The 26,881-nt window shown below is 30.9% G+C and overlaps 1 protein-coding gene across 3 annotated transcripts in view; it reads right to left on the reverse strand.

The window, feature by feature from the left end:
• Positions 1–8,354: 8,354 nt before the first annotated feature.
• Positions 8,355–26,881, reverse strand: part of LOC134715168 (insulin gene enhancer protein ISL-1-like) — a 34,958-nt gene continuing 16,431 nt past the window's right edge. Inside the window, exons 1-6 of one of the 3 annotated variants that reach the window (XM_063577146.1) lie at positions 17,874–18,112; positions 17,552–17,741; positions 16,892–17,211; positions 13,136–13,419; positions 9,996–10,175; positions 8,355–9,210 (exon numbers count right to left, since the gene is read on the reverse strand). In XM_063577146.1, coding sequence (XP_063433216.1) covers positions 9,046–9,210; positions 9,996–10,175; positions 13,136–13,419; positions 16,892–17,211; positions 17,552–17,741; positions 17,874–17,913 — 1,179 coding nt within the window. In that variant the 5' untranslated portion in view covers positions 17,914–18,112 and the 3' untranslated portion in view covers positions 8,355–9,045. Of the gene's footprint in view, positions 9,211–9,887; positions 10,176–13,135; positions 13,420–16,891; positions 17,212–17,551; positions 17,742–17,873; positions 18,113–26,881 lie in introns of those variants that run through there. The other 2 variants (XM_063577148.1, XM_063577147.1) reach the window with 2 other exon arrangements.

Below are 26,881 nucleotides of genomic sequence, written 5' to 3' on the forward strand. Positions count from 1 at the left end.
TACAAATATTTACCTCATGTGAGTTCAAATATTGCTGATTCAATAAAATCTTCTCTACACAGTTGTTTTTCAAACGGTAGCCATTTTGTCCAAGTTGATATTTCGTTTTTCAAGGCAGTTAAAAGGCGTATTTTTTTATAATTGGTCAAAACAAAAGTTAGATATACGAAGAGTAAAAAATGCCAAGATTCTTTCCTTATTAACTACATATTTTGGTCTTAAAGGAATAAAATGCTTCCATACATTACAAAACGGTAGCCAATTTTTAAAATGTGCTAAAGTTTCAATTAAATGTTTATGATAATTAAAACAAATCGTGTTATGAAAGTTATGAAATTTGGAGAAAGATGTTAATGATTGCTGCCGAATTTTTTTTTAGTGCATGTTGCTAAAGACTCCGCCCGGGGAAATAGGTTCGACACAGGTTAAATTTTGCAATTTTTATTAATTGTATAGCTTTTAACGATTTATTTAAAGGAATTTGGAAATGGGGGAAAATCCCATTTTATAAAATAAATTGAAATTTATGGTACGGAAGTACTCCGAAATAGATCATTTAAAGTCGTCACTTCAGTTAGGTGAAATCACCAATATCAAAACACTTAATACCAGTTCACGGAACATTTTACTTCGCGATTTGTCCTGCTATTTCGTGATGAAAGTAATTCCTGTACTAGCGAAGCCGGAACTTTTCGTAAATATAAACTTGTGCATGAAAGAGGTAATTGAAAGACGAATCCCAAACAGCAACGAAAACCGTTTCATCGAATTTAAAAAAAACGGGATTATATTTGTATTTGCCGTTTTCACGACCCAGGAGTAGATTACTATATTTTAAAATGTATATATCTGAAGAAGACTTGGGAAATTATTCTCAAGCCAAGGTTCAAGTAATTGAAGGGGTGTATTACGACAACTTATGTGTCAGGGAAAATACATTTCTATTCAAATTTAACCAACTGAAGGGTAAAAATGTTCGATTTACTTGCAGAGATATATTTGTATTGGGGATGAATTAAGATATAGAAATTTTACAATGACAGATGACAGATGATATGCAACTTGAAAGTTAAACATCCTATGATAAAAAAAAAAATGAAAACCGTATACATGTACTTCCGTCTCATCTTTCCTTCCTACATTACTTGCGACAGTACTGCATTTTAAGTTAAACGAACAGAACCAGAATCAACCAACAATATAAAAAAACGAATAAACTTGCAAACTCTTCGACGTCGCATTTTGTTGTAGGAATATCGTGCCCAACGTTTGAAAGAAGCATTAGGGTAATTGATATTTTAATTCCCCGTATTGCAAGCAGCCATGTAGTATGCGCTTATTATGAGGGAGATGGGATGCTTAGCTGGCAAGATAGGCTCACATTTTCACATAGAATTATCTTCCTAAACTGTCTGTATATTTGTCAAACGTTAATTTATTATCCTCAATCGTGATTTATAAAATATATAAGTTTCTCGCTGAAGGTATTCAAAGAAGGTATCCAAATATTTTGCGACGATGCAAATATTAAACTTTACAATATAAATAAATATCTTTAACCAATGAATTCAAATAGCAAAAGCTATGCAATCAACAAATATATACTTATTAAGCTTCATGTAAATTATTTAACAATAAAATGCATTACTTATGAAATTTGGAGTTTTACCAAGGGAGCTAATAATTGAATAATAACACTGTCTGCAACAGAGCATTTCGGGGACTTTCCCTCTGGTATCTTTCCTCCCTCTTTTATAGGGATGCGGGGGGTTTCTAATTATTGGGGGCATTATGATGACGTATAATTGTTAATATCTGTGTCATTTAGTCTTTTGGCAATCATAATACATATTCTTTTATAAATAGCGATGTCGTTATAACGACATAGCGATGTCGTTATAACGACATAGTGATGTCGTTATAACGACATGATATGTCGAAATTACGACATAGCGATGTAGTTATAACGACATGTTATGTCGAAATTACGACATAGCGATGTCGTTATAACGACATGTTATGTCGAAATTACGACATACTATGTCGTAATTACGACATAATTTTTTTTTTTGAATGGCCCTTATCGGCTTCCGTAAAATAATGTAAGGTATTTACATATAGTTGCACACTTTATGTCATCATAAACCACTATAACAACAAAAATCGAAAAAAATGTAGGACCATGCAGAGAAGGGTAACGTCAAAATGTCAAATAACATGTCTACCATGTTTTGTATTTCTAATACATACATCATCGGCAATCAAATAAAAAAAGTATAAGAAGTCTTGTATTATATTTGAAGTTCAGAAAGCACATAGACCCCACCTCAAATACAACCCCAAACAAAACAAAAACAAAATACAATAAAAACAATAAATACAATAAAGCAGCATATGTATGGATGTGATCACAGTAACTTCTGAGGACAACACGTTCTACATAGTCTATTTTTTTGCATTATATTTTAATTGTTTAGAAATGTGTGTACTGTTTTTATAATCTTTATTAAATGTTGCATCGCACATGCAGAAAATCATAATTTTACTGTAGAAAACCAAGCCTACATTTTGACTTGCCTCTTATTTAGGCATGTAGATAGATCAGAAATGTTTTAAATTTGGATGAATCTATGAGGAAAAAATTAAGATAATATATGTGTGATCATGTATTAATTGTCAAAAAAATGAAGATGTGGTATGACTTCCAATGATACAACTCTCCAAAAGAGATCATCTGACACAGAAATTAACAACTATAGGCCACTGTACGGTCTTCAAAGCAAAGCCCATACCGCATACTGCAAAGTCAGACTGTTAAAATCTTTGAAACCTTTATTCTATAGTAATTCGATAAATGCCTGTATTCTTTTGTTCAACGGCACATACTAAGAAAAGCGGTAAAGCAAACTACCAAACAACTTTCCAACAACGATGCATGCAACTACCCAATTTTCACACAAGTATAAAGATGTTTGACGAATGCATCACAAACAACGTTATGAATATACTCGGAATACATTTTATACAATATAAGTGCATTTGCACTGTATCCAGATATACTTCCATCACTAAAACGAATTCAGAAAAATCGGTCTTTTCATGTTTTAGTACTCACAATGGGAAATATTTTGGTCTTATTATATTGAGAGTTAACAAAAGAATTAACAACTAAATATGAAAGCAAATCTTTATAATGATTTTCATAGCTCTGACACAAGTTTTCTTAACAGATAAAGCGTTGTTGATTAAAGGTACTGAATTATAAATGTCAACCATTTATGCTAAGACACCTGTATTTTTACAAAGACTTATCTTTTTTTGTTTCGAAGGATTTGTTTTGGTATAGATTAGTTATTCAGCCAGACAATATTTAGAAAACAGAACCGGAGGGACTATACAATATACAGTTAATATTTGTAAGTCTTTGTGATAACAAGCCAAGGTTGTGGTTGGGTTAAGCGTAAATTCCTCCTTTGAAAACCGCTAAAAGAAAATCAAAAACCAACTCATGTAGAAATAATGGCACTTATAATCAATACTTAGATAAAAAGAATTTAAAGAACAACGAACTGATAAACAAAAATCTGTTGGCAGGTAACTCAAAGTCGATGGTTCGGAAACAGTAGAGACAATAAGGAGGAAATTGGGATTTTCGTCCTAGTGTGAAATTCAATACTTTAATGTGTCAAAAGTTTGCTTCAGCTCAACACTATAAACTAAAGACGTATATTGACTAACTAAAAAACCAATTAGTTCCGATTGAAACTGTTTTCAGGTAATGGTTGAAATTATAGCGGACAATTGCTGACTGAATCATTTTTTACAAGATAAACTGGTCCTTGTCGTCTTGATAATTAGTACCACTGAGAGATGTGGAATACAGTTCTAAATTGATATATTGTCGTTTTACAGATTAATGTCTCAATCAAAACAGAAAATGCCTCAGCTCTACGAACATGTAATGAACTCAAAAAGAAAATATTACGTTTTACAGTAAAATTTTATGGAGATAAAGCCTTTTATGTATCATTTTACGACACGCGCTAATGCAACTTGGCAATAACAGTTTTTGTTGAAATCAATGGAAAATTTAATTCTTGATACAATGTTTTCTTCAAATATTTACAAAATCGATAATTTTTCGTGTCATTTCTAATCCTTACTGTCAGCAACTAATCAAAATATTTTCATTGTTTGTCTGTTCTTTCAGTTTTCTGATGATTATTTGTTACCGTGATAACCAAAATATTGGTTTACCCACGATCTGGCAGCTAAATCTTTGATCTTGTTCACCAGAACACACGACTCGGATTCACCATCCATATTTACATTATCAAATCATTTGTTCCGATACAATTTATTAAGCTTGACACAGTTAACTGTTAAATAAGTTGACGGATTTTATGTAAACTTGGTATACAAACTTTTATTTGCGGGAGTTGTTTATTTTGATCGTTTCATGTCAATATTTAAAGAAAATAGATATTTAATGAAAAGTAATATTTATGAAAAGGAGTGAAACTTATTGATGATCCTGTCCATTTTTGACAATTTAAATTCCATTCTAATAAATGTGTCTCTTCTATACGTTTGTTCTAATTGGTTATATAAGTGGTTTATTTAAATGCACTTACATACATATTACTATCAGAGGAATCGTGGCTGTTATTTAGGTCTATAAAGCTTAACAGCAAAAAGGAATGTTACTGCCGAATTATCTTTAAAGAGTTTTTAGTTATTTTCTGAAAAAAATATCGGTGATCTCTTTGAATAAACATGTATAAAGTGAAATATTCCATGCTTTTTTTTTTTATGTATGATCTTGATCTCAACAACGTTTTTCAGATGACATATATATATATATATATATATATATATATATATGATGATGCTCACTATTGTATTATGGCACGAGGTTTATTGGACGTGAGCCTGCTGTAATAATGTATGCAAGATTGTTTACACACAAAATATTGTCGATTTACACCTATTACAAACATATGTGAACATCTATTTGATATTCTGTGGTATTGAGCCAGTCTCGTTTTCTTTTGATTCCATTTTTTCTTTCAGTTCCTACCAGAGCCAGTATAATCTATCGTCAAAATCCTTATGCACCCTCTTTAAGTATCAAATGGTTGTCCTTTATATAACAGTAACTATTGAAATAATATTTTATTTCAAACCTTTGCTAAATTCAGCAAAAAAACCCACTAAAATAAAGAAGTTGTGGTAGGATTCTAATGTGACAGCTCTTTAAAAGAGAAAAAATGACTCAGAAATTAACAACTATTATAGATCACCATATTGCCTTCAACAATGAGCAGAGCCTTTACCACATAGTCAGGTTAGATAAAGTCGATCTATATATATTTAGTATATATCACATTAAGATATGACGGCGTGCACAAAGCTGAGTCCACAAACGTAACGTCTTCAAATAGCTAAAATCATTTACGACGTCGGCATTTCCCCCCGAGAAAACGTAAGCGTAACAAAAACACTGGACACGTAGTTTATCACATAATTTTGAAAATAAAAGTTCAACAAGTGTCATTTTTTCGAACAACAAAGTACAGCAAATGCACATTCTGAAAATCTAAGAAAATACATGCTAAGAGCAGTGTAAAGGAATTAATAAGCGACTATATCGTAGACCCTATTCAGAAAATAGCGTTAAAACGTCGTTTCTTTAAACTGTAACATAATAGCTAGACATTTAAAAAATTCCGGTGTTAAGTCTGGACTATCGAATCATTCATATTTTGCGGATTGTTTTAAACCTCTTGTTTTGCACATTTCGAATATCGAGTCATTTCGATGTAAGAAAATAGCAAGTACATATTTTTTTTCACCGATTCTTCCCTTTTCTGATATTAATCCTTCCAAATTACTACTTGTTACACATAACGAATTACATTTCAAACTCATCCACAATGTCAGATTTTGAATTTTTTCAGGTGAAGTTCGTATGTTATCATATTCCGAATCCGAAAAAAAATATTGTACGAAAATGCAGGAATATGTTGAATTTGTACAAATTTTAGGTCAAAAACTATATTTTATGCTTATTTAATGTTACAAGTTACATATGTTTTTGCCGTTTTTTCTATGTTCGTTTCATTCTTTATAGATTTAATTTTGATAATCTTTTTAATCAAGTGGATTTAAATAGCTGGCTCTAATCGTTTTATCATTAAAAAAACTTCCTTTTTAAAATATATGTTTGACACGGTTGTATAAAGCTACTTTTAAAAGCGCATTTTACAGGGGCCGTCAACTTTGTGCACGCCGTCTATACGAACATTTATGTTGTGTGTGTATTTGTTAGTCTAACATGTTTGTACCGAAATGTTTTTATTTTAGTTTCTATCTCTATAATTGGTGATAATAAAAGAGTTCAATATGCAACAAAAGTTATGTTCCTTACTATAATGTGCTATTCGAACAACCATTCAAAGGCAACGAAGAGAGAAAAGACCGCTAATTGGGACAAACAAAACAGTAACATATGTTTTTTTAATGATGATATTATATACTAAAACAAGCACTTATAACCACAGAACGACTAATAAATAGCCATACAAATATTAATATATTGGTTAATGTCTTTCTATCGCTTACCGAGGAGATGATTTCCAGCATAGGCATTGTTTAAACTGTGTTTACTCTTCCTTTGAATTATTCGATAAGTTGGTGCTTCTTAAATGTTTTTCAATTTCCGTTAATTTGTATAGGTTACTGAAACACCAAGGTTGTTTTTTACCCAAGGCATAAACTGCCCTAGCCAGATAAGCCACATTTGGTTTTTTAGTTTGCTATGATCTTCAATTCCATAATCCATTCAGTCTTCGAGCTGTTTTGATTCGAGCGCCACTGATGAGTCTTATGTAAACTAAAGGTGTGTCTGCTGTACTTAACACATCTTTGATGAATTTTTAAACGAATATTTTGTTAAGTTATTGTTGATAGGTTTCAATCCAACTTATCTGAACTGTAAAATGTCTGATAGTTCCTCTCGTCTACAATCTTTAATACTTATAAGTTATACATAATAATAATGTGTTGTATTTCAAATGTTTTATTGTAGTTTTTCATGATTTCCTGATTCAGTTTCTCTTTTTTGTGTTTTTTTTATCGCATTATTATTAACTCAAACCAAGAATTAAGGCGTGGGTCATACGTCTACCAGACAGCAACATAACAAAACAAAATATATATAAATATATATATAGGGTAACCTACAGCAAATTCTCCAAATGACGAAAACAAGTATGTTTTGTTTTACGACAACCAAACAGACAAGATTCTTGGCTAAGGTCAGGCACAAGAAAATGTGGCGAGGTGGATCAAACTTGTTTTGTTATGTTTGTAAATTGTGGTAAGATTGACATTTTCCGTCAAATTTTCTGTATTTCATTATTGACTTTTTATGATATTGAACATAATTTCCCCCTGGTTTTGGTGTCAAGCAAACAAGCAAGTCAGAACAGTAACATGGTATACTACATCCATACTACAACCTTTGTCTGTCACGAAAAGTTTTTACAGTTGTCAATCGATCCGTTTTTAAGATGACATCACTCCAGGAAGTCAAATTGTTTACAAGTGTTTGGGGAATGAAAACAAAAACGAATCATATTCAGACATTTTTCTTTCATGTATTGCAAAGCTAACTACATTTTGTTTAGGTTTCACGATGATCAAACAGAAGAAAATTGATAAAACGTAGTGTTTGTATCTATCTTTCCATGTTATATACTTTTGGTATGGAGTCTTGTTACGGTCCATCTGCATGGTCATTCAAGTATTGTTATACCCTGAACTATTTGAAAATAATTTCTATGTAAGCTATATGCATGTATACAATAGGGTCGGGTGGTGTTTACAGAATACTGCATCATAGAAAAAAACCCTGAAGAAATAAAAATAAATATAGATAATAAGAAATGATGGAGTGCTAAATTACAAACAATAACGGGTCAAAAAGTGATATAAAATCAACACTGGCAAATTAAACCTTCATTCCAGACCCCAATGCATATAAAGATGGTGTATATAAGGATGGTTTCAATAGATGACGAGCTATGCAGAGGCAATGTCTTGTCATTTGTTTATATCTTAGAGAAAAATATAAGTCAGTTTATATTGTAGTTGAAAGAACAAGGGAATTTAAAATTAAAGGTCAGAGCATTCATTTGTCATGAATGCAATGCAGCCTACAGAAAAATGCATTAAAATTAATATGTATATCTCGTGCGAGTCAGTCATACAGTATTAAGGATACATATCTGTATATAGACATTTAGTCTTATATAACGACAATTTGATAAATTAATAGGAAAACTCAAGTACAAGATATTTTGATAGATTTATTAATAAATAGTAATAATAAATTAAAATTTCATAAAACATACATTTGCCATCCAATACGATAACTAAACTTATTTGTGTAAAGTCACAAAAAATGAGCAAATAAAATGATTAACAACGTTTGATTTTGTGTGGACATAACATATATCAAGAAATGTATATATACGTGAAATATCTCAACTCAGCTGAGAAAGAAACAAAAACTGAAATCAAATGCATCTTGAAGAACGTTTTTAAGAAACGAGATGTGAATCAGCTGAGGTAACAAAAATGTTTACCAGCAGGTAATAAATGAACAACTACATGGTAGTCAAATTTCAAGAAAGAAATGCTGACAACGCTCTTTTTTCAAATTTTAAAGATTTGTTTTGAATATATTAATAGACGCCAGTGAATCTCTAAATGAAAAAAATAAAATCACAAGACAACCAAGCATGATTATACCAACTGAAGAAAGAAGAAAACTTTTGTACATTTGAGTTTTTTTCTAAAATAAACTTTACCACAAAATCACAACAACAAAAAATTGTCTACTGCAAAGAAATCTTCATTTTGTAAAGACCGGAAATAAAACACAGCTTCTTCCGGAAAAGTCACAAGTCCATTGTGTGATTGTGTAATTACTGTCCCTGAATTGAGAATCGTCCCTCCGCGCACTAAAGTTCCATAGTATTACTGACTCAATGGACTTGACATTTCCGATTCATGGTAGTCCGAGTCTGAAAATTGTCCGTTATCATGATCCGGCTGGCTCCACACGTAACTGTCATTGTATACAGCATTATCGTTGTGATACGAAGAGGTACTGTCAGAATCCATATTGTCAAATGAATTCATCTGGAAGAGGAAAAGAAGTTATTATAGTGCTTGTGTTAAATAATGGTCTTCAAACTGTGATGATCACTTATAAAAAAAATGTGATTTAAATACTCTGATCTTTATATTTTAAATTATGAGCTGATTAAATTATAAGATTTTTTTTTCTTTCGTTTAAATAATTTTTAAGCATTTTTTAAATTAAAATGAGTGAACTGAACATGATAATACAAAGCAACATGTAAAGCAGTCAATAATAACTAAAAATTGCAAAACAATAGAAACCAAGCTTGAAATATATAACTAGAAATTTGAACAACGTTAAATTGTAGAGACTTTGTACTAATTCTACGTTTTAACAAACATAATTCTTATCCATTTATTCAATTTTTCAAGATTCAATATCTCTTCTCTTTGACAGTTTCAAGTTTGTTGGTAGTAAAACTATTAAATTTTAAACGAAAAAAGGAAGGGCCTAAACCAAAAAGATTTATGCAATAGCAATCAAAACTAACACAATGATAATAATGACAACAAATCATGCGCAATGATCGTGCAATTGGCAAAGCAGTGTCTGGATGTTGGTCTATGCGATCAAGTTGTGCCAAATTATATTTCAAAAGATACGATGTTTGAAATTCTACAACATTTACTTGACCACACAGTGCAACCCAGAAGCTGAACAACAGCCAAGTTACCTAGTTGGGTTGTCATTATAAATCACGTGGTCAACACTGATCATAGCAGACGACATGATCGTCGTCATCATCATCGTCATGCGTGACGTCATAGACAAAGGAGCTCACCAGTTGTTGAAACGGGGGTTGTTCCATATCATTTTTCATTGCAAAATCACTGAGTGCTTGCCATGGAGGTTGGTAGCTTTGCACTTCAACTGGATTCACTTGCATTGGACTCTCATGTCGAACGGGACTTGAAGCAACCATCGGAACTCCTTGCAATGGACCATGCAATCGTCCTCCATTCTGAAAAAAAATGGTACTTCATAACGTATTTGTTTAATTAAAAGAAAAAAAAAACGCCAAGGGATCATTCAAAACAATTACTGTGATAGATAAGTATGTCAAATTCTACGACACAATACTTTTGTAAGCAAATATGTGTTAATGTGTTATATTTACTAGAGATATAAATGCAAGCCACTATTTAATAACATCAGGAGATAGGGTCATTCGCTTTTCATGATGCAAGCACTGTTATTAAACTACCAGTCTGACGAGACGAAATGGAATTTGTGTACATTTCGATTTACCAGATTTAAATTTGTGTAACTAATGAAAAGCAGAAGATATATCTAAGGTTGTGTAAACTGCACACTCGACATAACTCTGTAATCCTCTGGGTAAACATCTCGTCATTTTGTTTGTTTAGAACGGTAAATAATAGAACTCCCTTTTTGTTCACAATCCATGTCTCGATGCTTATAGAAGATGTCGACCATGACATATTTTTAAATGTTAAGCTGCTTATGGATCAGAGTATGTGGAAACCACACAGAGATGATATCCGTTCTTTTTTATACACAGAACTTCTAATGTCCGAATTAAATTGCTGATTTCGTAAAATGACTTATTTGACATAACGTCCTTGGTTTGATAAAAATTGAAAAAAAATCTTTGGTGATAAATCCAAAAGCGAGATTATCATTGGAAATTATGGAAAAAGGTCACAATAAAACTATTTATATTTATGCTTTAGCTTATCCATTCTATACTTCATCTTTGGTACCCCCACAACACGTATTTATATACTTTAACACATACATTTATAAAAACATATAACCCAGAAGCAGACTTTTTTTCATATTGCCGATGCTAAATTGCACATATAAAATGGCAGATATAGATATAAATGGCTTGTTTGGATTCATTAACCTCAAACTTAACCAAAATACAAATGTATTAGATCCCTTCAGTAACGATTCCCGTCTGGTTCCATGCATGATCCTATGATTTCCCGAACTTTCCATGTCACGCGATAGTTAACCAGGTTTTGGCTGTGACATGATTTGACCAAAGAAGCTGTTTGTATCACAAGTTTTCGTGACATAAATATCGTGATAAGACAAGTGAAATTATTTGTAATAAAATGGTAATATGGACTGTAATTTGCTCGTAATTATGAAGGAGAAAAGTCCTAATCTAATTGAGAATTTTCTTAATTTCCGCAGGGAACGGAACAAGGGGGTCTTCAACTTGTGAAAAGCTGTTTAAAACTGAGGAAATTAAATAGCTACAAACGTTAATAATCAGAGAAAATCTACACGAAATTAGCTGTCATATAAAAGCAGACGATGAAAACGCCATGTCGAAAGGTTGTTATTAAATTCTAATAACTCGCATACGTGCAAGTGCGCGAAAATTGTATAGAAACATCAATACATCGACAATTGTTCCTAGTTTGTTCATAAATACAGCATTGTTATTCTGTAATAGACCATCCACAATGATTGTCTAATCTTTACCAGACCAAGGCAAGCTTGAAAATAACACAGACAATGTGCTTTTCAGTTTAAGTCCAACGTCAATTCATTTGTCGATAAATCGTTTAGAAATTCCACTTCAGTATGAATTTAAGCATTTTATCATCTTCATAAATGTTAAATCATTGACCAAACTTACTTACGTTGACTTGAGTTCTTTTGAAGCAGTGATTTTGACGAGAATCGATGATTAAATAGCAGATGAACATTATATAATTTCACGATTTGAGTACAATTTTCTATTACCATTCTCCCTTCATGCAAAAGTATATGCATTTGAAAATTGTACTGTTAAAATCTTTTATACATATATAGGACAGTCTTGGCTCACAAATTGACTGCAGAGATTTTCGACACCCTTCGGGTATTTTCACTAATAACGGAAGGGGCGAAATGTAACAAAGGTGTTGTTTTTATCACTATATCTTTCGGTTCGACATAACCATATCTGCCGCAAGCATTGTAACGGTAAATTTCTTATTTTATCAATTTGTCCATTGAATAAGAGTTAACACCTTTGAAAATGACTTTACACATCAATCCAAAATAAGAAAATAACATACAAATTTCCGAACGCCAATTATAGTTTACATAAGAAAAATAATTATTTGAATGCATCGCATTCGGTATTTTTGCTGTTTTACTTTTTGTTATTTTGATTTTTGCTATTTTATGTTTACTGACGAAAAGCATAAGAAAATGAGACATGAAAGAATCAAATTATATCAATTATACCATGAATGCCGACAGGTTTTAGTCTGAGTTTCTTTACAATCAATTTTATTTTTTTATTTGTTCAAAACGCAGACAATAAAAAATGAATAAAACTTACGGCTTATTAATTTGTGTGAATGAGAGCGGCCTTAATAAAATTTAACATTGATATTTGATTTCATTTTACAGCACCCAAAGGATGAAATATTTATACATTTCCAATAATTTCATTTTTAAATCATCTTTTTTTTTTAGGCTAAGGTGATTATTATTTGGAAAAATACAGCTCCGTGTTCAGCGGAAATTAAATGTTTAGACTAATTTGATGATGAATAAAAATCAATTCTTTTTTTCAGTGAAAGCAATTGTGAAATGGTTTTATATTGCAGAATTTCAAGTCAATAGATATTCAAAAATATAGATTTGGAATTACAGAAAATGTAATATGTATAATATTTACAATTTATTTCATTTATCTTATTCAAGGGATTACAGATTTAAAAAAAGGTTACCAAATTAAAAGATGTGTGCATGATATATTCGTATGTGTGTAGATAATTGTAAAGAAAATATTGAATGGGTTGGCAGGTTTAATAAAGTCCATACTATATTGGCCATTTGAAATTGAAATTGGAATCTTGTTTCATTTCTTTCCTTAAATGGCTCAAGTTTACGTCTGCCACCCAAAAATAACTTGGTACCCATTTAAAATAAAAGCTTAAAACGTACCTTGTCTTGCTGTTGTTGCATTTGTTTCATGAGAATAGTTCTTTTCTTATCTTTACATCTCTTATTCTGGAACCATACTCTAATAACCCGGGGGCTTAAATTTGTCATTTCCACTAGTTGTTCTTTCATTAATGCGTCAGGTCGTGGGTTTGCATTGTAGCACGTGCGAAGTGTATGCAGCTGTTTTTCATTCAAGACCGTTCGTACACGTGTCGGCTTTTGGTCTGTCTTGCGTCTTGATTCACTGTTTTTCGAATTTGAATGAGAGTTATGATCTCTACTACCTGCAAATAAATATTAATTAACATACAATGAACTAATATTACTGATAATTCACAAGATAAGGGCAAAAAACTATTATAAAAATGATATAGGACGTTGATCAATTAATACCATGGATCGTCAGGGGAAAAACACATAAAAAAAATATTCAAATGTTCTCCACTAAATGTTTGCAGATCGTTTTAATACTTCAAGCTCATCATTTTAAACTCGAGAAAAAATATGAATAATACACTAGTTCGTGAGTACCGGTTAAACTGCATACACAATTTAATGAAAAGTATACACGTTTCCTGCCTCCTGGCGGACAAAATGGGGTAGGTAGAAAGGTCTAATTATTTCATAAACATTTTTCATTGAGCACAGGGAAGTGTTCTTGACTTATTATAGTGCTCAAGGAAATGTGTTAGGGTAGGCATGCAAAATTGAGATAGGTTTAGGGAGACAGGAAAAATAACTATATTCGTGTATTTTTGTGGTGTATTATGTAATGTTTATTAATGTTCATGTATGTCACCAATCCGATTGTGATTTTATATTATGTTGATTTAATTATACAAAAGTGCGATGCAAAGCACGAATTCAATGAAAAGTGGACAACCACGTCATGTCAATTAATGAGAAAAAAACACATTTGATTAATGAAAATCAAAATCAAACGTTTGAATTAAGAATAACTTATTCTATTTTTTATTTCCTACATTCTAAATGTTCTATATACTTTTTTAGAAAATATTTCCGATTGAGATCATTTTTGAGATAATCTAAAATGTAGAAAACCGAACAATCTCCAATAAATTGCCTTAGCTCATCAAAACATCGCATCTATTCTCTCTTCAAGTTTCTCTTCTCCGTTCCTTCATTTATTATTCAACATAAACTTATCACTTTAGTCGCTGACTTTACAATGAATTATAACTAGGGATTCATAGTAGTCTCATGTGAATAGAGTCTCGTGTTTGCTTATCACACAATTAAACACCGTATTTAATAATTTACAAACTCTCATCATAACCACAAATTAATCCGTTTAGAACTGAAACAGAACTTTTAACCATGAAAAATGAATTCTGGTGCACTCGAATTGCAATCTGGATTTGTAGGCTATAATTGTCTTTCTGATTAGACAGCCAAGAAATTGAATAATTATATTGATATTTATTTCCAATTGATAAAAACTAATAGTCATTACCAATTCTAAGCAATTGTTATAGGAAGTATTTGATAAAAATCAGTTCTAATATCAATTTTATTCCGATGAGAGGCCATTATGGATGTTAATTGATTCTTGAGATGGGGTTGCATCAATCGTTCAAATTAATACAAAATTTACGACAAAATTATAAACTCATTTTGTAAAACGAATGGCCATGAAAATATCCTTCTTTTTTGTTTAGAAAATTTAATTTACTAGGAAATAGTAATTGTATGATAACCTTTTTCTAAAAATAATTATTTCCAGTCCTATAAAGAGAATATCTCGTGTCAATTAATTAAGTTTGATGAGAAAAGAAATTAATCTTGCTACAATTATAACAAGAAAAAAATAATTTATTTTTTCTGCTCAATGATCTCACATAGTCTAAGATGTTTATCAAAATAGAGTTTTAATAATTAATATTTCCAGCTAAAGTTACATTTAAAATAATAGGAGTAAAAAAAAAGAGTGTGGCCTGTTCTTTTTTTTTTTATTTAATCAATCATTCATTCTGTACTGGTGGGATTTTAAAAGCTAATATGATTTCTTCTATTTACATTTGATGTGCAAATATTGAACTGAAAGATTGAATTTTAATTACACATGTCTAAATAATTGTGCGATGCAAACTAAAATTTACAAAAGGCGTTATGTCTTAAACCAAATGATGGCGGTATACATTGCTGCTAGTTTAAAAGTTAAGATAATTATTATAACATGGAACAATTATTATTCGATTAGATAATGATAATAATAAAGAGTCATTAGTAAAATGCCGACTGGAATGGAACATAGTCGGCACGGTCTCAGTACATGGTTCTAATTCGCGTTTACAAGATGTTAGAGCCATTTATTTGGACAGTAATGTTTCGCACCTGTCAAACGATATGTACTAAATGTCGCATAATTATCATCAGAAGTCGTCAGTCATAATTTGTATCAAAAAATTAAATTTTATCTAATAGTGTTTCCTTCAAAAAAATTATACATATTTTTTTCTTTAGTACAACAATAATTGGTAAAAAAATATTTTTTGGCAAGACTTTACAAGATAGCGTCATGTCAAAATTTGAAAATGATTAGATAAACATGTATGATTGATAAATATCGTGAGAAGGGACTTGTAATTCGAAAAATAAACATAAACAGTTAAGTCAACACTACCATACACGACTTTCATATTGGGGAAATTTTAATAAGGAATTGGTTTAATTCTCTATTAAAATAAGGGATTAATATCATATTATCAAATCTAGGAGTTAATAAAATGATGGGAGGGTAAGGGAAAGATGTACACACTTCTAATTTTAATTGTAGGTAGAAACAATCATTCATATTTAGTATGAATATATTTTTAATAATTATTATTTTAATTTTCAGGCAAAACTTATTGTGGCTCGTAGTATATTAATTGCCGAGCTGCTTTTAATTGATTTATTTTCTCATCGTGCATATAAAGGTAACTCATCTCCAAATTTCCAGCCCCTTCCTTCCAAGAATATCAAATAGTTCAGTCCCCAAATGGAGTAAGATCATTCGAAATAGTACAAAACGGCGAACATTGTGTCATTGTGAATATTTGATAATATTATTCAAACAACGAAACTGAAAACGTGTATGCATATGTGAAAATACAAACAAAAAAAGTAATAAACGGAAGCAGACGACTGTTTATAAAAACGTGCTCATCACGAGAAGTGTTGTCTGCAAAACTGCACTGTAAATGATAGTTACGAAAGAACTCTGCCGATTTCCAGGTTTTGTCTTATCCTGTTTTCTTATTCTCTCGGTCTTGTTTATAATTACATGGTATAAACAATCCAACCTACCAATATCAAACACGCAGATTTATCAGATAAGTAAATTATAATCATTATTTCAACATGTTAACAGAACCGAGAGAAATTTTCAGATAATTAATGCCCTCGCTGGGGTTTTTTTATGAAGAAGTTTAGTATTTCCTGTTTTCAAATGCAAAATAAATTTCTTTGCCTCAATAATTTACTCAACTTTAATTGGATGCATATTTTTCATTCATGTTTTTTATTTTTGCACAAAATTACAATACGAGATAGGTCGCAGAACTGGGGCATTGATTTCAAGCAATTATTAGCATTATTGAATATGTAGATTTTATATTTGAAGACAAAAATATCCCCATGAGTTCAAACGATATAACAGCAAGCATAATTTAACAATATAGGTCAGTAACCAGCAACCTGCAATTAAAAGCAATATGAATATACACAAAGCAGATGTTTGTAAAAAATGCCTACCTGAATTTTGATGTAATCCATTTTCCTTTTTGTTATTATTGTTGTTATCATTATTTAAATTTTCTGTTGTGTTTTTATTGTTTCTAATGTTTATATCATCCGCTCCATTTTCTTTTGTTGAAGCTCGCTCAACGACATCATGATCTGCCTTACAAAAAAGTTCTTCTTCTTTAAGAGCGAATTCATCTCCAGGAATAAGTTGTCTACTGCACGCGACACAACGAAAACAGTCTATATGGTACATATTGTCCCGCGCCCTCATTACAAAGTCGTTTCTTGTGAAAGTCATTTGACACTTTGAACATTTCGCACCAAATAATCTGAAAATGAGAAAAGATAAATTGTTATATGTTTTCATTGGGAAAATTTCTTTAACCATAATATAAATCTAATTTATTGTATGAGTAACTTTGTAATTTATCTCATTTCGAATCAAAAATCATTATACCATACAGAAAACGCATTTAACTTCGGTATCATACTAGTATATAACTCTAAGTACTTTTTTTAACATCAAAGATTCTGGCAGTGACAGTGTCACGATAAAGAACAAATAAGTTATATTGTGAAGTAAACAAGGATGTAAAAAACGTTAAATATTACTAGATATATATATACATTGTTGAGATGAAATGAATCATTTATTACTTTTTTACTTACCGGGCATAATCAGTCCTACAGTATGTTTTCCCATCTCTTACAAAACAAGTACAGCTTTCATCCAAAAACTGACTGCAGTCTACACATTTTAGACAAGATGCATGCCACTCCAAGTCTGGTGCCACACGCAGTATAAATTGGTCATGTATCTGGGAGCCACAACCAACACACATGGAAACCCGTCTTCTCTCTGAAAATTAACAGATATGCTTTAAATTTAATTTTTTAATTAATGAACTCATTAACACTAATTAATTAAAAAATAATTTGTTTATTAATTTATGCAGAATTAACGGTATGTATGTATAAAACCTGAACTTACTGTTCGGATGTAGTGTCGGCTGCTGCGAGTCCGCCGTCATCACGTCGATCTTTGAAGGTGGAATTTTGACTATTTTGTTTAAAACAAACAAATGAAGAAAAACAAAATTAAAATCTTAAGATGATGTCCTATTTCTCACAAGAGAAATCGCGTATTAAATGATATCAGAAAATACAACTACAACTTAATTCTCAGCTTGTTCGATCCTTCCTTGTGATTGGCCAACGTAAAAATTAGAACTACCACACATGACTGGCGTATTTATCCACTAGGGGCGTGCTAAGAGTAATTCATTGATGCGCGAGTAATAGTACTTAACAAAAACAAGATAAAGGAAAAAGAATATGAATAAACATCGATTGTCTCGTAAGTCAATCATGACATGAAAAAATCCATCGACAGCCAAATCTCGCTCTAATTGAGATGCAGTTGTCATATATTGCCCACCGCAAATTGTTAAATAAATATACAGGTGTTTATTTTACAATTATCTTTTTTTCTGAGTTGTTCCTGACAAATTATTGCAAACGTTAAAATCAGTATACGAAATAATAATCAAACGGAGAAAAGTTAAGCTGTTTTAATTTATGAATTATATTTTTATATGTACTATACATTGCGTACAGTATATATTCTTTTAATTGAATAAATATAAACGATGAAGGTTAACGTCAAATGTTTCCCTCATATACCTAAATGATTATTTTTTTTTATTATAAAATTGCCGATGTGTGTAAATAAAATCCTTTAGGATTCTTGAATGTATAAATAGCATTAATTAAAATGTGGGGATACTCTTTTAGTTCTTTGGTGTAAACAGAGACATATAATACAATTGTATTATATGTCTCTGGTGTAAATAAACCAATTGCGGGAGAGAGCGAGAGAGAAAGACACTACTATAACACATAGAAGTATTAGAAGAGCGTACTAGATCATTTATATATGATTTGGACAAATAATAAGGATTTCCACAATAAAAGTTGTTCATTGATAAATCTTGATATTTATGTTTTTGGTTGTTTATTCCTTTCTTGAGTTAAGGAAAACAGTTTCCTTAATCGGTGTGTTGTTTTATTAAGTCTCTCCCCTTTCGGACGAGGTATGACGTCTCTTGTTTTTTTTTAAAACTTTTTCTTTAATTAGTACTCTTATTTTTGCTTCACACTGACGACAGTTAATAATTCGTATCACAACCTGCATATAGACATGGATGGAAGTTCTATTGTCGGATTGCGATGGATTTATGATACGGATTAGGAATTTTAATAATATTGTTACAAAAACCGTTAAAATCATGAGATAAACTTGTTTTAATGATCTACCACGAATTATACTCTGTCCTAATAAAATTATAAAATTATTAAATTGTTTGGATTAAGCCGTTTGTTTACAGGATAAGGATTAACGTTGTTTATATAAATAATTATCCATTAATTAGGATAACACCTTTAGAAGTAACAGTTTTATCTCAAAATCAAACAAAGTAATACATGCTACCGACGTTAATTTTCAACACAAACTAGACTATCTTAAAACTTATATCGCAGAACGGAAAAGAATAGCAAAAAATATTTTCTAGCATAAATCCGTGTAGTAAGCTAATATATATTAAATTACATACATACATCCAGGCCTGTGGAAGCAGGACGATAATCTTTACAAATACTATGCCATGTAATAATGAAATTGACACTCGCTACTCTGGGCTATGAAAATGTGAAATTGGTCTCCAAATGATTAAAATTTTATCTTTAATTATCGCATACATACGTGCAAGATAATTAAATTGGTTGATAGGTGTATTGACATAATGCAATACACGGATGACACGTCTGACTTCGTAGATGTCAGAATTATCGGATCCTTATCACAGTGTCAAACAAATATCAAATATTGATTTTTGATATTTTCACGCGTCAGAAAAGGTTACGGCTGTAATAAATATTATATTTCTGCTACACTTTAAGGTTAAGCTCAAAAGTAGCACACATTAATTTTCATTTAAAATATCCTTTCTTTGTTTACAGATCCTACTTTTTGTTTTAAGAACTACTCCGAGAACCGAAATTCATGTTTTCTCAATAATTCTTTTACAAACCCTCAACTTAGCAAACTTCCGATGCTGGAAATGCTTTAAACATGCATATAATCCCAGTTCTAAGATACAGAAACAAATATTATTTTATGTTAAAAAAAAATAATGCAACAAAAAAACTTAAAATAGACCAATTGTTTTCTCCTCCAAAGTTCAGGAATTAACCCCGTGTATCATTTTTTTACGAAAATTAAATTGAAGTTTTTACTTTTACATTTTGTCTGTCGCAATATGTCATTTATTAAGATACTTCAATTACATATAATGGTTGTACTTATTCAAGTTAAACATGACTTTCATTTATTTTTTGTCTGATATACGTTTGAAATTAATTAAATGAAAACGTATGTAATTAAAGTTTTTTTTTAATATTTTTTCTTTTTCTGAACAAGTTCAAAACCCGGTAGTACTAGATTTAATAATGTGTATTTTATTCAATTGATTAAAATACAAACAAGAAAATATTTTAAAAATACAAATTATACCATAAACTAACAACAATAAAACTTTTATCTGGACTTTGTCCGGAATAACGGCGACCATCAGGTGTTAAGAAGTCAAATGAAGACTTATTACATAGAGATGACCAAATCTGACAAGGAATATAGCAATTATTTACCCATTTTTAATACAATTGACTTAAAATTATTTAAGTTGAAAGGTGGTAAAACGTTTTACACCTATATGAAAATTTTATATTTACGACAATTATCAGTCTGAAAGACGGTATAGATAAAGAGTCCGCCTTCACACGAAAAAACTTAACCGTTTGAGCATTCTTTATTATTGTTTTCGTATCCACACAAAAAGATTTTGACTCGTGGCCTGCTTCTAAATTGATAACGTTGAATAGAGACAAGAAGGCGACATAAAACGAACTGAATCTCATCTTGATCACTTTTTCTTCTTCGACTGCGAAACTTTTGTGGTTTACATTCCACCGTAAACGGGTACAACCACCGAATTCCGGAATTTATCGGAAAGGTGCTTTTCAGAACCCTGCCTATTAAAAACAAATTATATTATCTTTAGAGACAAATTTGCGCGATATGAGACAGATAAAATCTACTTTCCCTTTTATCTGTAAACACGAACGATGTTGACACAGAGGAATGAGAAGACGTTCTATTTGTTTCGTCCAGATTTCAACCCTATTTTACGCACGATTTTCACCTTTGATAAGTAAAATCATAACAATTTATTTATATCATTTCCGAAAAGAATCGTAAACGTTAAAAGTATGATAATCCCTGTACTTATATTATCTTGAAGTTTTCAATTGTATGTTATTGTATATTTAATACGACCGTTAAAGGCATAATGTGAAACAATGGAACTACTTTTCTTCTCGCAGAGAAATATCAAAGGTGGATTGATGTGTTTTAATCTCTGTTAATGGAACTTTTTAGTTGCACCGACTTTTGTTGAAGTAGGGAATAAAAGTGGCGAACCCGTGAACATTTTCACATTCCATAAGCACAGAATAGAATAGGTTTAATGAAATAAGTGTTAATTGGTTTTTAAGTTCCAAGTAAGAAATACAAGAAATACAGATAACAGCAAAGAATGCCTTTATATTCAGTCAAAAAAGAGTCTAAAAAACTTTTAACAAAAACATTTTCAATTTATTTTTACTTGAATAATGAGTTCATTTAAAAACAGAAACATTTTTGTTAACTCAAATACAACAAGTATTCAGATTTATGAAAAATGGTATATATTGAGCCATATTGCACACACTTATCTGATCTTGAGGAAGATACACATCTACATAATGGATACTCGTAATATGTAATCAATTGTAACGGTATTTTTACACTTTGATGTAACTACGTAAATATAAACATGATCAATCAATTTGACAAAATATTTGAAGATTTTAACGAACATGTTACAGATTGGTATCAGTCGTGTGAACTGGTTCCTTAGGCCTAAATCAACATTGAAGCTCTATCTATATACATAAATATATATAACAAATAGTTCATATACTGAGGGTCATGTGAAAATTAAAAAATTGTGACATAATTATATGAATTAAACTTGATGTCCACATACAATGTAGATTATTGCATGGTAAATAAATGTTCGGTCCAAATGCTGTTATTTTGGCCAGAACTGCCATCAGTAATTTGTGTTGGTAAACTTTGATATAATAAAGTTTTCAAATAAAACAGCGGAATGATAAATTTTCTGAATCAATATATGGTTCAGTCCTATAAATTCAATTAGCACAATTCAAATATACATTTAAATACATGCAGCAACTTAGTATATATATATATATATATAGCCAAAACACAAGTGCTTATAGACAATATTTGAAACAATGGAGACTAAATGTACACTTTAGAATATATCTCTTTTAGAACAACTATACAAGCAATAGTCCCCCAAAAGACACCAAAATAACTGGAGAGGTGTAAATGTTCAAAATATTTTCTCTGGTTCTATATCCCACATGAACACAAAAGTCTTTCTCTTTGACTCTCTCTCTCTCTAGCTCTCGGTCTCTCGTTCGATGAAATCAACCAACAAAAATTTAACGGTATTTTACACTTTTGATGTCTAAATAAACGCACGTAAAATTACATACGGCTACAATCAATCAAACGAAATATGCTGGTGTTTACATTAGATAGGGATCAGGAGTGTGAAAAACCCTTTAAGGGGAAAGTCGGTAATTTGTTTTGTGACAAGGTTATACATATAAATCTATTCATGTATTATATATGTATACGATCTAGTAGATACACCTTTGGTAGTACACGAAAGATACAAATGAATTATTACGATAGATACTTGATTTCTAATATTGGTGAGAAAAAACAGCCAGTTAGGAAAACAGCAGCATACGATTTTAGCAAAGACATTTGAACGAGATATATGAAGTATTGGTGTACACATTGTATGCCTATATACCAAGCCCGGCTATCTTGAAAGTGTTGTTCATTGTTGTTTTACTCTCTTTTCGAAGTTATTGGTTGGTGTTGTTCTATGTTATTTTTGCTTTTGATTCATGTTTGTTATATTTTTTTTAAGTAGTTTTTAAACAATATTTGGTGTAAAGAAGAAAGAGTTACATTTGTATTCACTTAATTTTGAGCTGTTGGGTTGCTCTATCTTATTGACGAAAACATATTTGAAAAATAAAAGCTTTGATATATTTATTAAACAGTATAAAACAGACCCACAGCATTTTATATTCAATGTCAAGCATCCTGCACTTCTCAATCAACCAAACAGAGAAAATTAAATTCATTTCAATATTTGATATTAACCAGAAACCGTATTACAATTTATTCAAGGTATTTTTAAAGTTGCACTTGATGATATTTTATAGACCTGACACGTTTTCCAATGGTTTCTCACCTCTGAGGCAGAAAAGCAACACACGAACAACACAAGACCACCACAGCAACGCACCATTACAACTGAGAAGTTGAAAGGAAGAGCAAATATAATCTACACACTGATTTCTCTATAGTTTTTGATGTATTGGGATTATTATGATTAACAGTTATTTGTTTATGTAAGCAAATGTCAGTAATATTCAATTTGTAATCGCCACGAGTAACGCACCAGGGGCCGTGTCAAGATTGGTTTAATCGATTACACATCTAAACCAGCCACAAAAAGACAACCGAGATTTCTTTCCTCGGATACCCGACCATGCATCAGTTCTGTAAACTCTTTGATGTTCTGATTCGGATGAGATAAAGGAATAACTTCTAGCCATTATGATTCATATTTAATTTAAACGACAGAATGGATTTGCTCCATTACATTTTAAGTTGCTTCTCTCCCAAGAGTGCGTAAAAACAAGGTTACAAATTTATAAGATTTTCAGTAATTCCAACTATTTTCTATATACTTTATTACTTAACTATTAATTATTAAGATGTTATTATTTGTAATAAAACTTCTGATTTCCAAATTTATTTATTTTCAATATTTAGAGTTTAATTGAACTGTGTCGTTTAGTCAACGATTCTTGACATTCAAGATAAAAGTTAATAGCACCAATTATACATTTAATATCTTTGTTAGTCATTTCTAAAAAATGAAAATGAGTTAAAAGGAATGTAGCTTAATTCTCTCTTAATTGTTTTTTTTTCAATCAGATGCAGATTTTATTTAACAGATTAGTTCAGGAGAAAACGTTTAAAAGTTTCTTAAAAAGTAACGAATTCTTCATTTGGATATCAGTCATAAGAGTTATTTTAAACTTTGGAAAATTGACAAAATTTGACGTCTCGTCATATCGAGCAAAATTTCAGTTTTAAAGTACCAGAAGAAAGCTACGCATATTCACCAATCTCTAGAACACATTTGTACCAGCCACCACTTTCTTAGTATGCAAACGTGCTTATTTTTGGTTTTCCATGCATGTTTAAAAGATATAGTTTGGAAATCTGTTGTTATGTAATAAACTTTTATTTCTTGTACATATTGCGCTATAGAACCAACTTTAAGAATAGTTTATTGGCAAATGAAATGTCAAAACGATAATTTTAAAAGTAGAAGCAATAAGGTAAATAGTTTCCGGCTCTCATAAAAATCAATAATAATGACGTTATAAGAATGTTATGCCAGAACAGAAGTTATGAAGCACATGGTTCTAGGATGAGGTTGTATGACACGTTTATTTTTGCTAAAGATGCCAGAGTGTTTGTGGTAATCCGTATAAACAATACCTATAGCCAAGTCAAGATGTGTTTCTGATAGTCAGTATTTATCTACTATCTTGACCATCATATATAGAAAACATAATGAACGCATATAACCTTTTGGTTATGTTAAAAAAATATTAGAATGAAGGGATACATTGGAATGGAAAATTGATACGGCGTGGGCTGAGTATCAGTTATATACGGGGCCTTCAAAGATGTTTCTATTTTTTCAAAGTGATTTATTTCAACGTCTTTATCATCTATACCCCAAAACCCTATAGAAAAAAACCAAAGAGGGACGTCATTCATGGTATTCGGGATGTACTAAGTATACAGAGCCTCGTTCGGTAAGAATGGGAATGCCTCGTGTAGGGAGAGTTTAACGCTTTTAACTCGACAAAGAAACGTTCAAACAGCTCATCCTAATCATTCAAACGCGTTTACTAAAAAAAAAATGTGCGTTTCCAAATGGCTCAATTTCTACGTCGTAGTAAAATCAAGGTTTTTGTTTGAGTGCATATATATATTGAATTTTTTTTTATATCATACTATTGACAAGTAATCTTTCAATCTTGATTTTTTCTTCTGCAAAATATGCACTCAATGGTTATCTTTTGTTATTTTGTTATTTTGAATACTAGTATTACGAACATTGTCTTAAATGATGATTTTAAAACCACTTTAAAGGCGACAGCTCTTAAAATATTAATAGAACATTACCGTAATTATTATACATGTATAGCAAGAAATAATACTTTAATGTTAAATACATTTATTTCTATCAATTATTCATATTTATAGAATATACATGTACAACGTAAATGACTATTTCAAGTGCATAAAGTTTGCGATTTGTTTTTGTAATTTAATAGTATGCTCAAACAATAGTGGTGATACATATAATTTGTGATCGTTTTCAGATACATATATATATTTTTTTTCAGACTCATATATAGGTCGTTTTCAGACACATATATAGGTCTTTTTCAGACACTCACACATATATAGGTGGTTTTCAGACACATACATGTATATAGGTCGTTTTTATAGGTCGTTTTCAGACACATATATAGGTCGTTTCAGACACACATATATAGGTAGTTTCAGACACACATATATAGGTCGTTTTCAGACACTTATATAGGTTATGTTCATACAAATTTGAACCTATGATGGAATCAAATGATTCATCTTGCAGTCAATAACATGTCAGCATTTGTATATAAATTTGTATATGAATTGAACATCTATATACAGTAAAGAAAATAACACATTTTAAAAATATTACAACTCGTAATACGTATATAATTTTTTTTATATAATATATTGTTTGACTCAAATTCCATGGCATGGTTTTCGGAAGTATCTCATGAAAGGTCTTATGATGGTCTTAGATCATGTCATTGCCGAAAGATATGTTGTCTACGTATTGTTACTATTGTTGTATACAGAAACATTATGTGAATATAAACGATTTCACATTGAAAACAGTTTAATACTCTCGCTCCAAACGGAGAATGGGTAGTATTCTGATTGGTCTCAGACGCAATGTCCACCCATAGATGTAAAACCCATAGTTACATGTATTACACTTATGGTCCACTCATATACATTTACGTTACACTTTCATGTCGTATTTTTTAGCAGTCAATCAGCCCTTGCTATATATGACGATTTCGGTATAGATATATAAGAATCGAATGATGTGATATGTAAAAAAAATAAAACAATAAAAATACCAAACTCCAACAAAAGTCAAAACGGAATGTCTCTTGTCATATGGCATAAAACGAAAGCTCAAACACATCAAACGAATGGAAAACAACTGTCGTAATCATGAATTGTTACAGACATTTCCTAATGTAGAAACTACATGTCGATAATATTTTAAGCAATAAGTACTTCATGCAAAAGAGCTGCAAACGTAAGGAAACAGTATTTCATATGTATATGCAGCATGGTTTCAAAGTCATAACCACAAGAGCAAACAGATTCGGTCATACAATAGTACATCCATGATGATACCTGATTTGCATAGGATCAAATATTATGCCAACACTATAACAAGGTAGAACTTACATGAAACATTGCCGTATAAACAACTCTGCATCCATGTTTATAGCAGCACTGGGAAGAATAGATCATGTTATTTGGGTTGTTATAGATGATAAATAGCAGGCTGTGGTAAATTGATAAGTTTGTCACCCGTGTCCACTACCCTGGGAAATCATCATATC

This window comes from Mytilus trossulus, chromosome 4, assembly GCF_036588685.1.
Source record: "Mytilus trossulus isolate FHL-02 chromosome 4, PNRI_Mtr1.1.1.hap1, whole genome shotgun sequence".
In the NCBI taxonomy this organism is placed as follows: domain Eukaryota; kingdom Metazoa; phylum Mollusca; class Bivalvia; order Mytilida; family Mytilidae; genus Mytilus; species Mytilus trossulus.